The sequence below is a fragment of the Tamandua tetradactyla genome, chromosome 11 (assembly GCF_023851605.1).
Source record: "Tamandua tetradactyla isolate mTamTet1 chromosome 11, mTamTet1.pri, whole genome shotgun sequence".
NCBI lineage: Eukaryota > Metazoa > Chordata > Mammalia > Pilosa > Myrmecophagidae > Tamandua > Tamandua tetradactyla.
In genome coordinates, this window is record NC_135337.1 from 41,195,968 (window position 1) to 41,210,136 (window position 14,169).

Below are 14,169 nucleotides of genomic sequence, written 5' to 3' on the forward strand. Positions count from 1 at the left end.
CAATTTTAGAGGTAAAGCTAGCCACTAACATTTTAAATCTATAAATACCAAAGGTATATTGCAGTTTTAATAGTTGATACAAGCAAATTATGGAAATAAAATAAATGACCTTCACTGACATTTTCACATTATTCAAATGAAGGATAGCCATCTATAAGATGTTACAGTATGTAAAGGGAAAACTTTCTGTTCGGTGGAGTACTTCTCTGGGAGCGTGGGCAGAACAGTCTTAAATTCCAGTGTAGGAAGGATAGTTCAGACTCTTTTAACAATACATACAATTTCAGATTTTGTAACCCAACTTCTGTTGAGGGATTTGTATTTTGGGGTGTGGGCAAAATAGAATGAGTCTTTGTGGTTACTCTGAAGGAGGAAATTGTGCCTTACAGTTGCTTTAGGGCTTTTTAATTTTCTTTCCCATTTGGCGGTCAGAAGAGATATTTTGACCCTGGAATTTAGAGTTCTGGGCTTTTTAGAAAGGCTCAGCATGATTCAGTATTGTGATTGCTAGTATTTTGGGGTTGTAAAACTTCATTACTGCTAAAGTTCAGAAGAATTTGAGAGGAGAATACAGAAGTCAAAGAGATGTTCATCAAAATTTTGCTTCATTATTGATAAAAGCTAGATGGCGTAGATATGAGCCAAGTGAGTTTTCTCATATTGAATCTCAGAATTAAATGTACATACCCAGTCAAAGGCAGAGCTGGCCAACCCGGTCCTCCCATGACCCCATAAGGTCTTGCTCCTTTAGCGTTGGCAGAAGAATTAAGTGCAAATAGGCAAATATTTCCTCTGTGCAAATGGGAAAAGCTACAAAGGGAAAGGGGTTAAGCCAATCATACCTGATTCCTTCTTTTAAACTCACAAATCAGATAGCATTCTTTTGGTAAGAGGCCAGAAAGTTTATGCTAATGGAAATTCTTCTACAGTGAAACACAAAAAGGGGAAGGAAATAAAAATTTCTCTTTAAAATCTGGATATTAATACCCAAGTCAAGCTCACATTAATTTAAAACCATGGACAAAATGGCCACATCCTCTTTTTCTCATAGATAAGGAAAAGACCCTGTAGCATTTTACTTTATATGAAGAAGTCACTTAATTTAATATTAATGCATTGATAAATTTAATGTATGAGGCATACCTAATAGGAATAAGAAGCAGGAGATAATCTTTGGATAATTTATGTGCAAAATTAAAAGAGAAGAAAATAGAGCTAATATCAGTCAGGTTTATGGAGCATGTTTATCTTGGACAAACATCTGCAGGTTATTTCTTAAGAGGCTTTAAAGAGTATATGGCATTTATTATACTGAAGAGAGTAGAACTCTGCCTTACAGTCTCAGAAAAAGTAAGAATTTAGTAGGCAAACCAAGTGAAGAGTCATTTCCCAGAGGTGAACGTGTAATAGCTAAGCATACAGAATTGATATATAAGCCCAGATGGTCAATTAGAAATACATAGCTAAATAACTAAATATATACCTAAAAATAAAAACTGAGCAAATAGAACTGATATATAAACCCAGGAGACTAGGGTTCCTGGGAACAGCTACATATTTCACTGTGACTAGCCTTACTTGAGAAGGTTTGAGATCTCCAAACACTTTTTAGCCTCATTATTTCTGCTTCAACCTTTCACAGACTGAGCTTCCACATAAGCTCATTTCACAAGGGATTCCACAGCTAAAAACATTTTTAAAAACCACCAAATTTGGACTTCTACCTTCGGTAAGAGAGCACTAGCTATTTGGACAAATCCTCCCTTGATGATTAGTGGAAAATCTAGACAAAATGTTAAAACATTTAGTTGATGATATCAGAGAGTCATGAAGATACTTGTTAGTACTTTTGACACACAGGCTCACGGGCTTAGGGTGAAAAACAGGACTCCAGGACCCACCAAGCACGGATGCCTTGGTAAATAGCCTAGATTTGTAGGACTTATGATGTTCCAGATGTTTTGAATAGCAAAAGCTGTCAGAACTACAAGGAAAAACAGACAACAACCATAGGGGGAGATTTTCATAAACATTTATTTAAAAATTGCAGTAAAGATACCGAAAATTTTAACAATATGATTAACAGACTTAACAAGTTGTCACATATATAAAATGAGACGTGAAACAAATCAGAATACCAGGAACTTTTACAAAAATCAACTATTTATTATAGTGGGCTAATAAAACAAATTTCAAAATATTGAACTCATATAGGTTATTTTTTCTGACCGTAATGCCATTAAGCTAGAAAATAATAATATATAACCAGAAAACCCATACTTTAGGAAATTAAAACTATTTTTAATAACCCATGAATCAAAGAATAAATTAGAATGAACATAAGCAAATATTTTTAACTGAATGAGAAAATTAACAAATAAAAGCTTGTAGGATATAGCTCTATTGGTATTATAGGAACATTTATCAACTGAATATGTCAGGAAAGAGGAAAAGCAAAATTTAATGAGAAAATGGCATTGAAATAAATGCAAAGGATACAGGAAAAGGAAATAATAAAAATGAAGGCAATAATTAATGATGCAGTGAAACAAACATAGAATAGGAAAGATCAACACAGCAAAAAGTGGTTTTTGAAAAGACTAAATAAAATTGATAAATACCTGGTGAGACTGATCACAAACATTAAAGAAAAGGCTGAAGTAATTAAGATTAAAAAAGGCAGACATTATTTACAGTCATTAAAAAGCTGATAAGAAAATACTAATAATAATTTTATACCGATAAATTTGGTAATTTAGGTGTAGCCTAAAAATTCCTAGAAAAACAAAAATCACCAAAAGTTACACAAGAAGAAATAGAAAGTCCTAAGTATCTATAGCTATTGAAGAAATTGAAACAATAATTAAAAGCCCTCCTCCAAAGAAAACTCCAAGGTCACATGGCTTCACTAGCCAGTTTTAACAATTGTGTACAAACTCATCCAGAAAACAGGAAAGGAGGGAACACTGTCCAACATTTTTAGGAGGCAACCATAACTTTGATAACAAAACCTGACCAGGACATTATTATAAAAGAAAATGACAGTTCAATCTCACTCCTGAGCATAGATGCAAAAAATCTAGAAAAAATATTAGTAAAATGAGCCTAGCAATTTTTAGATAGGGCAATATAATCATGAATGACTTCTGTTTATTGCTGCAATTTAAAGGTGCAATGATGTTAAAGAGTGATCAGTGTAATTTGCTATAGTAATCGAATAAAAGATCAAAAGATAAGGATAAATCCCTTGATAAAATTCAATATGTTAGTGATTAAAAAATGTCGAACAAGCTAGAAAGAAAAGGAACTCCCTTAATCTAATAAAAGTCAAGTGCAAAAAGTTTACAGTAAACATATTTAATGGTGAAATATTGAAGGCTTTCCCTTTGAGATAGGAACAAGACAAGATTGTCTATTACCACTTCTATTGTGCATTATACTGGAGGTCTTAGCCATTTCAGCAAGGCAAGCAAAAGAAATAAAAGGCATTAGGGTTAAAAATAAAAAACAGCTAAAACTTATTACTAGTGGATAGGATTGTGTTCATAGAATCTGTAGATGAATTATAAAGTTTAACAATGTTCATGAAATCAAGGCCAATATAAAAAAAACATTCTGTTTTTCTGTATACAGCCCGAATTTGAAATTTTAGATAAGCTGTAATTTTTCAAAAGCATCAAAAAATACAATTCTTAGGACTAAATCTAACAAAAACTGTATAAGACCTTAATGAAGGAAGATAGAGAAATAGAAAGATATACCTTATTAATACATTGGAATCATTTTATAAAGATGTCAATTCTTTCTCAAATAGTTCTATATATCTATTAATTCAGTGTAATTGTAATAATTCCAGATTCCCATTTTTGGGGGGTGGGGGTAGCACTTGATCAAAGTTGATTCTGGTATTTTTACAGAAAAGCAAAGGGCAAAGAATAGATACAACAATCTGAAATAGAACAATAAGATAATAGGACTTATTAACTACAGTGCCCTGAGACTTATAATAAAGCTAAAATAAATTATGATAGTGTAATATTGGTAAGAGGATAGATAAATAAACTTTGGTACCATTCAAAAAAGCCATAAACAGTCCCCGATATATATGAAAACTTAATCTATGACAAATGAGAAAAAGAATGTTAGTTTCAATAAATGGTGCTAGGACAAGAGGATTTCCAAATTTAAAAAAAAAGAGAAGAAAAAAAATTGACTCTGCTTGCACCATATAAAAAAATCATTTCCAAGTAAATTGAATGTAAAAGTATAAAACACAAAGCTAAATATTTCATAAGATAATATAGGAAAATATTTTTATTACCTATAGATATGCAAAGATTTTAAAAATAGGCCCCCCAAATGCTGATCATAACTGAAAAGATGAATAAATTTGACTATGTTAAAATTAAGAGCATGTGTTCATCAGAAGAGCCCATTAGGAGGCTAAAAATTCAAACCACAGACTAGAAGAAGGATTCTGTACAATTATGTAAGAACACCTACAAATGTCTAAGAAAAGAACAGGCCACTCAATAGAAAAATAGGAAAGACAGTTGAAGAGGCCCTTCAAAAAGAGTTAAAAAAAAAGGCCAATTATTTTAAATACGTAAAATATTGTTTAAACTCATTAATAATAACAGAAATGAAAATGAAAATCACAAAGATACTGCATAACTATCATTGCATAACAAAAGTTGATGACAATGTAGAATAATAGGAACTCTTACATTGCTAGAAATAGTGAAAATTGGCACCTTTTAAAAACAGTTTGGCATTATGTTTTTTTTGTATGCTGTATGGTGGGGGGTCACATTACATTCTTTTTCCATGTGAGTATCCCCTTATTGCAGCACCATTTGTTGAATTCTTGTTTGGTTTCTTGTTTGTTTGCATGTTTGTTTGGGAAGTGCATGGGCTGGTAATCGAACCCGGGTCTTCTGCATGGCAGGCAAGAATTCTACCACTGAACTACCCTTGCACCCCCTGGCATTATGTATTAAAGAATACACTTTCCACAGCTATTCAATTCCCAGTAAGTTCTCAACAGAAATGTGTGCACATATGCGTTGAGACCCATATTAGAGAGATCATAATAGTATTTACTCATAATAGCTAAAAATTGGAAACAATCCAGATATCCATCGATAGAAGAATGGATACATTTTTTGAATAGTCCTATAATGTACAAAACAATAATGAAAATGAACAAGTTGCACCTACACATAGCCTTATGGATGAGGCTCACAAATTATGGTTGAGCAAAAGAAACCAGACACAAAGGAATACATACTTATTGCATTTATTTAAAAATCAAAATAGGCAAAACGAAATTATTGTCTTTAAAGAATGTAGAATTAGGTGGTAAACCATAAAGAAAAACAAAATAATACCCATAAAAATCAGGACAGTGGTTAACTTTATGTAGCAGAACGGTACTATAACCAGGGCTCTTAGACTAGAAATGTTGAATTTCTTAACCTAGATTGTTGTTATACACGTAATCACTTTTTTTGTATGCTGTGTGGTGGGGGTCCCATTTCATTCTTTCTCCACATGACTATCCCATTATTTCAGCGCCATTTATCACAAATTTTTTTTTGGGAAGTGCATTGCCCAGGAATCGAACCCGGGTCTCCCACATGGCACGTGAGAATTTTACCACTGAACTACCCTTGCACCCCCTACAAGTAATCACTTTATAATATTCATTAAGCCACATATTTATGTTTTATGTACTTCTCTGAACGTATGCTACATTTCACCATGTAAAAGTTTTAAAAGCTGAATTAAATACACAGTATCATAAATGGCTTTAGGCTAAGATATCCTGATACATCTGTCTCGTAACAGGGACAGCTTGTTAGTGGGACTGATATTCATACTACATAAATAATAATATTTCACCTATGTACATTATTTCCATGGCTCTATACTGTATGAAAAAGACTTGGCAGAAATTTCTGGACTATTTTTTTCTTTTCACAAATAAGAAAACTGAGACCTAAAAATTTGAGTAACTTGTCCAAATCCATATTGCTAGTATAGTAAGTAACAGAGATGGGGCTTGAAACTAGGTCTTTTTTTTCCCCAAAATCAAAGTTAAAACCCCAGGACAAATATTCTGGTGAAGTTTATATACCTTGTGTTCTCTAAGACAGGAAACTGATCTTATTTGAGGGTCAGGGAGGGTGGAGAGGGGGAGTTAGAATTCCTGATTTTACTCCAAGAAGATCCCAGAAGGCTGGGTAGCCTACGTTTTCAAGGATAATTCCCCACCAGTGTTTAAATGAATTGTGTTCTAGAGTTCCTCCATAATAATGACTGCCTGACAGACCAACTGATTCTATGGCAATTGAGAATTAGACATGTGCATGTTTTATAGCTATATGATGAAGAATGGAGATGTGCCCACAGTCTCAAGGATGAACAGTGAGGATGTGTGTGCACAGGGATTATATGAGGTATTTCTCCTTGGCACAAGTTAGCTATGAGTTAGCTATTTTTGTACATCAGGAGTAAGCTAAGCTAAAAATAAAGCTGTAAACTTTTCACAATTTGTGGTGCTTTAACACAAGCTCTTTAGATATAGTCTATAAATCCACTTACCAAAGATATCATTCCTACTAAAAAATCAGATTGTATTATTTAACTTCATTGCAAAGAACATTTCAAAAGTAATCTTAGAATGAGCTGGTGCAGATCTCCCAAGAGGTATTAATGAATATATTAGGGCAAAATAATCTATTGTGCTTCTCTATAATGCATTAAAATATCCCATAGCCATGCTTGAAGAAAGCAACGCGCTTCTTCCAATGTGATTTCATATTCTTTTTTTAGTTTGTGCTGAACTTCTTTTTCTTTTTAGGTCTTAAAAGAAGTTTCATTTTAGTTTTTTTCAGCTTCTGTGAAGTTTGTGGAATTTTTCTACTTTTTGGGTTATTTTATAGTTCATATCTCTGAAAAAATGTATAATAATTTTGTTCATTTGTTTTAAAATTTGTTAAACTTGTGGTTGATATGCAGAAGTGTTAGTATGATTCTAGAGCTAGTCTGCATGGATTTGAATCTCAGCTCTGCCATTTACTAGCTACGTGGTTGTGTTAAGGCAGTTCATTCATCTGTTTAATAGAGCGATAATAATACCTGCTTCATAGAATTGTTATAAGAGCTAAATGAATTAATATTTGTAAAGCAGTTAGGATGTTACTTGGCGCACAGAAAACACTAAGTAGTTGTTAAATAAAATCGTGTAAGTTAGCTGTAGTCTTGGACTTTTTGCTTTTATTTTTCATCTGTGAAATGGAAATCTTCAACTCAAAAGATTATGTGAGTATTATCGTCATGTCAATAGCAACCATTGCTTAGAGATTCTTTGCAGAAAGTTAAAAGAGGTTGGTTTACGAAGATAATTATTGATATAATCAGAGGGCATTGTAAATAAAGAAGAGCATAACTCTCACCTAAAACAAAATTGTGGATTTTGATCCAACATATCATTTTCTTTTGTACTTCTGCCCTACTTAGGAAGGTTGCCTATTCATGGCAGAAGCTATCAGATTAATCATCACAACCCTACCAGCTCTTGACATCATAATTAATCCATATAAATTATCCTAGCAATATTAAGAAAATAATTTATAGAATCTGTGATGTGAGAAATCAGTTGTTTCATTATTCATCACCCATTATGCAACTTTGATTTAATTTGGATGTTGTATATTATTTTACTGCTCTATTAACTTAATGATTTGAGCAATTATTTATAGTTTGTGGTATTAGGTGATAGATTTAAAGAATGATATTAGGTATTTCATGATGAAATGATGTTGTGAATATTATGGAAAATTCTGCCATTTGAATCTGAATGTTGTATACAGTTTGATTATAATGAATTCATATTCTAATAAAATTCATATAACAACTATGTAATTGTATAAATGTAATTTTCCATTGACATAGAGGTGCAGTAGTTATTAATATTATTAAATATTGAACAGGTAGCTAATAATGCCCATGGTCCTTAATTTCTTTGTATATTCATAGAAGTATGATACTGTTGCTGGAGAACTCTAATCTCAAGTGAAGAGAATAAAATAAATGATTTGAAATTGTACCATTTTTTCCAAGACAACTGCTAATTACAAATCCTCTTTTGCTGCTACTTCTATTCTTGGAAATTCCTCATAGATATCTTTGACTTTATAGCCTGTCCTTCTCATCATTACCAGTCCTTACACTTTAATAGTGATGCTTATTTGCATTTGCTCATTTCCTTGACCATTTCTCTCCAGGCAATAAATTGTACAGGGTCACATTCTCTTGTTTGCAATTGCTAATTCCCAGAGCTCTGAATGCTTAAAAATATAGTAAATCCACTTATTGACAAATCTGATCATAATTAATATGCAGTTATTCAATAGTCTTTACCCCTATTTAGTGTGAATATTCATACATTTCATAAAGGAGTATTAATGGTTTGTGGGCAGGATGGTGCCCTGAGGCTCTGATGTGGGTGTTAATATATAGAGTGTAGACACTATATTGTCTTCTAAACTCTGGAAAAAATATGTTTTCTGATATACATTTGGCTGAAACAGTTATGTGCGTCCTGTAATCATGGCTGTTGCTTATGGTGTTTTGTAATCATAAGACCTATGTGGACTAAGAATATAAAATTTGTAATCCAGTTATGAATGTTAATCTTTAACTTTTTTTTTTTAGATTACCTATCCTCATAATGCATCAATGAAATATTATTAAATTTAATCAGTGGTTCCAACATCCTTGAAACAAACAATTATTGTTAATGTGGTTAGCCAAATTCTCATATCATGTGTTTTTAAGAAATGTTCTACTGGCTCTACAAATTACTTACAGAAATCACTGATGAGTTCCAAATTAACATGAGCCACATAAACTGTTAAATAGCATGTGAGTACAATGGCTCTTTATGGGATGTCTTGGGAAACAAATATCATATGTTACATCTATGTTCAACTCCTTGGGTGAGGCTCTAACCTCACTTCTGGGGGAGGATATCTTTTTTATGTGGATTATATTATTGTTATAGTATCATTTCTCATGCAGAATATATAAATGACTAACCCTATAACCATTTAGTGAGAGATGTTAGTACTAACTTCTTTGTTAAAATCTAATTTTTTAACTGTTATTTTTAGGTATTTACTACCAGGAAGTACACAGTTCTTCATGAGAACACCAGCCTACAACTTGAAATACAATTCACCTGGATTGACGCGCTCCAATGTTTTGTTTACACCCCGATATGGCCATTTGTGAGAAAGAAGGGAAGATTGCCATGAATTTATGCATAATGGCAATTAATTTTTTCAATTTAAACATGCAAAGAAAGTGACCATTAAGTGCTGGTTTATGTATATATGACATATATATGTGAAAATATATACACACATGCACTCAAATAATATATATATTTATTATAATGTATGAAAGAAGAATTAGAAGAAAAGTGAATATAAGATTTAACCTTTCTGGAAGTATAATAAACCCTGTTAAAATTGTTTACACAAATATGTGAATGTTTAGAATTTGCTAGGTTTATAATTAACTTCTTCCTACTAGAAATGTTATTTTTGTTGCAGAGTATATAAAACAAAATTGATCTTAAGGAGTCTATTACAGTGTTAAAATTATTTTCTAGATAATATGCCTTTTGATTTTAAAAAAGCATAATAGTGTAATACCTTATGAATTCTCTTATATATAGTAGCCATGTAAAAGGAAAAAAAAAAGATAAAGAAGCCTGATGATGCTTGATGATAGAATTAAGTATAAAATGGCTTATTATTTCTATAGTACATTATAAAGTACTATAAAATTCCAACCTGATTTTCCAATATCTGTATGCCTCCATGTGGAAGTTTAGCTACTTGTGCCATTGTATATTTTCAGTAAGGCTCTGGTAAGATCATATCATGGTTTAAAATGGAAGACAATCCAGTGGGTTAAAAATAAACCACAAACAAGCTTTTATTTTTACTTTCCATTGAGAGTCACATAAAGAAACAGAAATAATGTTAATGACAAAATCCTTCCATATGATTTTTGTGTCTCATACCAGTCATTTTTGCTTGGAAAGGGTGTCTTCAGTGGGTAGACACAGTCAAATATAACCTCATCTGTTCTGCATAAGCAAGAGCTGACATTTCAAGCTAACTTGGATATTACAGGATAATGTCTCACAGTCTCTCATTGTTGAGACCAACTGCACTGCAAGATCTAATACAGTAGTTTCACACTGCAGCACAGAAAATAATATAATATTGCAAATAGAAGAATCTGATTATTAGATATGATTAGTAATCAGTATACCCCTGAGTTGTTTTTTTTTTTTAAATCAAAATAGATTATAAAGTTTCCTCCCTGTTCAAAGTTACTAGGTGTAAGGTTCATAGCATACTTTTCTTGCTTACAGTTTCAGAAACAGCATGGAACTTCTAGTTTTCCATAAAAATATAAACAGAACTATCATTGATATTGAAATTCTCAGAAAATGCAGTATCTGCCTTTTAGCAATTCATGTAAACCTCTTCCCCCAACAGTTTTATTTTTTCACAGATGCTAATTGTTTGCAAAATTCATGAATGTTTTACCTCCTTTGAGTATCCCAAAAACAATTTTCAGTAAATCCAAAAATGGCCCCAAAGCAGAAGGAGAACTGAGAGAGGCAAACTGGCCTGGTTTAATTCACAAGCTGGATAATTGGCAACTCAAAGTTGTAAGTTAGATTTATTTTGCTTTTAAGGCTATATTCTGAGTCAGTGTTGGGCCAAAATAATTGGTTTCTTCTCTAAATTATTGCTGGGTACTTGATTCCTTATAACTATCCAATATCTACATTCAAGTAGATATTTTTCCTTGCTGGATGCAGCCAGAGAAGAATTTGCTTTTGTCTTTGTGAAAAAAGAGGATAAACATGCCAGAATGAAGAAAATTACCAAGTAGTTATTATTCTTTATGGCTCCCCATTTCCTGAATTCTTTAATCCTTTATTATAGATTTCTTAAAATAAGCACTGTGAACATTGGGATATCACAGAATCACTATAAGAAGTTCATGAAGAAGTAAGCCTTTTCATGGAATATTTGTATCCGTTTTCTTTGAAATAAATGACCCTGAATGAGATGCAACTTCTAGTTGTCAATTAAATATCAACCCAGTTTGCTAGCCATGCTCTTGTATTAGTTAAAATCACACACAGTTACTTAATTTGCTAGAGTACATGCTTTGGAAACTTTGTCCTTAGTTGTACATGAGTGAAAACTAATTTAAAACAAAAAATAATTTCCAACATGGGGAGAACCTCTCCACCTCCCAAAAACCTCCCTTAGAGTAAACTTAAAGATAGGCAAACTAATTGAATGAATTTCATTTCTCTAGCCACATGAATGTGGCCTTATTGTGAGCACTAGAATTTTATTGCCAACATTTGCCTATTTATAACAATCTAGTCTGGTATGATGACATTGTGAATAAAAGCCATGTCCTCATTACTTATATATACTACCTGATATTTTGTGGATTATAGCTACTATAGTGCTTATTCCCTAATGAGCAACTAAGAGGAGATACTATAATAAAATGTGCAAGTCTCTAGAGGCCAAAGGTATGTTTTAGAGGCATAAAACAGTCCTTTTTATTATAAATTCCTTATTCGTAGGATGGAAATGTATACATGATTATACGGGACTAAATTTCTCTTTTCTAGGAGTAAAAATAGCTTTATCTGAAAAACTCTAGAAGCAACTCAGTCTCACCAGGGGTTTTTAATATGGGCATTTGGTTTCTTACAATGAAAGCATATTTTCATTCTATTATAGGAAAAAACAAAAACAAAAACAAAAACCCCTGTTCATTCTATAAGTCTGAGATTGGATTACTTTCCAGAATTGTTTCAATTTAGAATGATTTCCAGAATTACATAAGAGGCAACCTTTTCATTTTGAATCATCACTTATGACTATCATATGTGACTGCAAATTAGTTTTCATCTTATTTTAATAACTCAGCATTCTCAATAAGTTATATTTGCTTCATGTAATCCATTGAAGGAACTATTGTGATTCATATTTTGATAGTTTTTACTAGCATAAAATTTTGTTTTACTAGCATCTCATTTACCTTGTGTATATAAAAATGAGATTAAACCAGGATCAAATATAGGGAAATGGCAACAGCAACCTCTGCCTAGAACACGGCTGAATATCCCTGATATTCTATTAACCTATAAAATACAAAGATGTATAGAAACATTTTCACGTCTACGTCAGGTTTAAAAAAACTTTTAAAAGTTTTCACCAGTTCTTCCTCCCTAAACTAAAACCAAAACCAAAACCAAAACCAAACCAAAAAAAAGACCCCAACCTTCTTTTCATCTTCTACCTATACACAGCCAGATTATAGTGACTTCTAGACATCAAGAGAAGAATTTCATTTTAATTCTTTTAATAATCTGGTAAATATGAGACTATGGCTTTTTATTATCTAACAAATTTTCAGGCATTTTAATATATAAATCTAAATGCTTTCTTCTTTACCATGTCAAAGTCATTCCATTTAAAATTTTTCTTTAAATCTAATCATACACATGACCTTTTCAAAAGACCAAGAAATTGTAGTTGTATACGCTCTATTGGTTCTGATTTTCTATAAAGCATTGATTCTTTATTAAAGTATATTCTTTAAGAAATAATAAATACCTCAAATGGGTGACAAAATAATTTCCTTTTTTGTTCTATAATGCTAAATTTACATTTTGAGCCTCAGTTTACTTAGCTCTAAGATTTAAACAATAAAAAATATATAACTATACAGTTGTGTTACTGTGGAAATGATTTTTTTTCTTTTAAGTTGAGAAATTCAAGTTTTCAAGGACTGTCTAATTAATTTAGGCTGATGTTGACTTATGAATAAATTAAAATTTTGAAAATATATTACTGATCAAAATTCTATTCCTCCTCCTGCTTTGTCTTATTTTTTAAAACCTCTTAAGCTCCCTTTTAAGTTTTGACTTTTACATAAACAGTAAAAAAAAGAGAGAAATCTGTATCTATTAAACATTGGTTTTCTTTGAATTTTATGATTTTAAAATTTTACCTCATTCCATCTGCTAAGTCTTTTAAGGATCAATATCAGGCCTTAATGCTTAAAAAGCATTAATTGTCTGGATCCATGTGATCCAAGATATATGGTTACAAAGATAATTTTGCAAGCAACAAAATGGTATATTAAAACTTATTGCACACTTTGAGATTGTTGCCCTTTTTTGGTATGTTTTTTTGTTTGTTTATGCCTTGTCAGAAAGGATATATGGTATATTGACGGGAAGGTATTTGTGACATTCTGCATTAGCTAGGCTGTATTACCTGAAGAAAGCCACATCAAGCTTTTATTTTATACCCACCTACTAAATTGAGAACTATTGGTAAAGATATCATTCCATGGAGTAATATTTCCTAAAGTAAGATGTGTCTTATAAAAGTAATCAGATTTGCTAATATTTTTCTTTAAAGGCTAACATTGACACTTTTTAGTCCTGAGCCTAGTAGGTTTATACAGTAGCTACTGTATATCTACAACATCCAAATATTAATGGATTTGCTGAAGATTCTGGTTTTGAGGATTAATTTGAAAGCAATATATTTGCTAACATGAATCATGACTCAGATTATCCCCATGTGCTTTACTATCTATCTATAAATGCAAATGTTGTTACAGAAAATATGCTTAAAATGTCAACAGAATGTGCAATTAGCATTGCATTGTCATGCTGTAGCATGTGTTTTCTGTATGGTGAAGTCATTTCAATTACTCAGACATGTTAACTATAATAAAAAAATGTTTAACATAAAGTTACAATATGTCATCATATGATTATTTCTGTTGTACACACACACTGTTTTTAGTGGTAGAAGAGATCGGCTTCCAATTAAGCTTTCAGGGTGATGAGATATGTTTTTATAGTAATTTTCTTCAGCTGTACAGACAGCAATAGCACTATGGGGATAACTTTACCTGCTATTAAAGTCAGGTCAAGTAAACAAAATTGGTGTTAGTTCCCTTCTTTCTTAGTTAGCTGGAAGGCAGACTGTTCTAAAATTTAGAAATGACACTTTTGTATCTTTCTTT

At 31.8% G+C, this 14,169-nt stretch overlaps 1 protein-coding gene across 13 annotated transcripts in view; it reads left to right on the forward strand.

The window, feature by feature from the left end:
* The window catches only part of TTLL7 (tubulin tyrosine ligase like 7), a 212,516-nt gene that overhangs the window by 150,399 nt on the left and 47,948 nt on the right, over positions 1 to 14,169 (forward strand). For 4 of the 13 annotated variants that reach the window (XR_013159373.1, XR_013159374.1, XR_013159375.1 and 1 more), the window contains exon 22: positions 9,180 to 10,759. Coding sequence is in view for 5 of the 13 variants with exons in the window: in XM_077120486.1 (XP_076976601.1) it covers positions 9,180 to 9,300 (121 nt within the window). In the remaining 8 variants the exon portion in view is untranslated. Of the gene's footprint in view, positions 1 to 8,721; positions 8,932 to 9,179; positions 14,162 to 14,169 lie in introns of those variants that run through there. The other 9 variants (XM_077120482.1, XM_077120483.1, XM_077120481.1 and 6 more) reach the window with 4 other exon arrangements.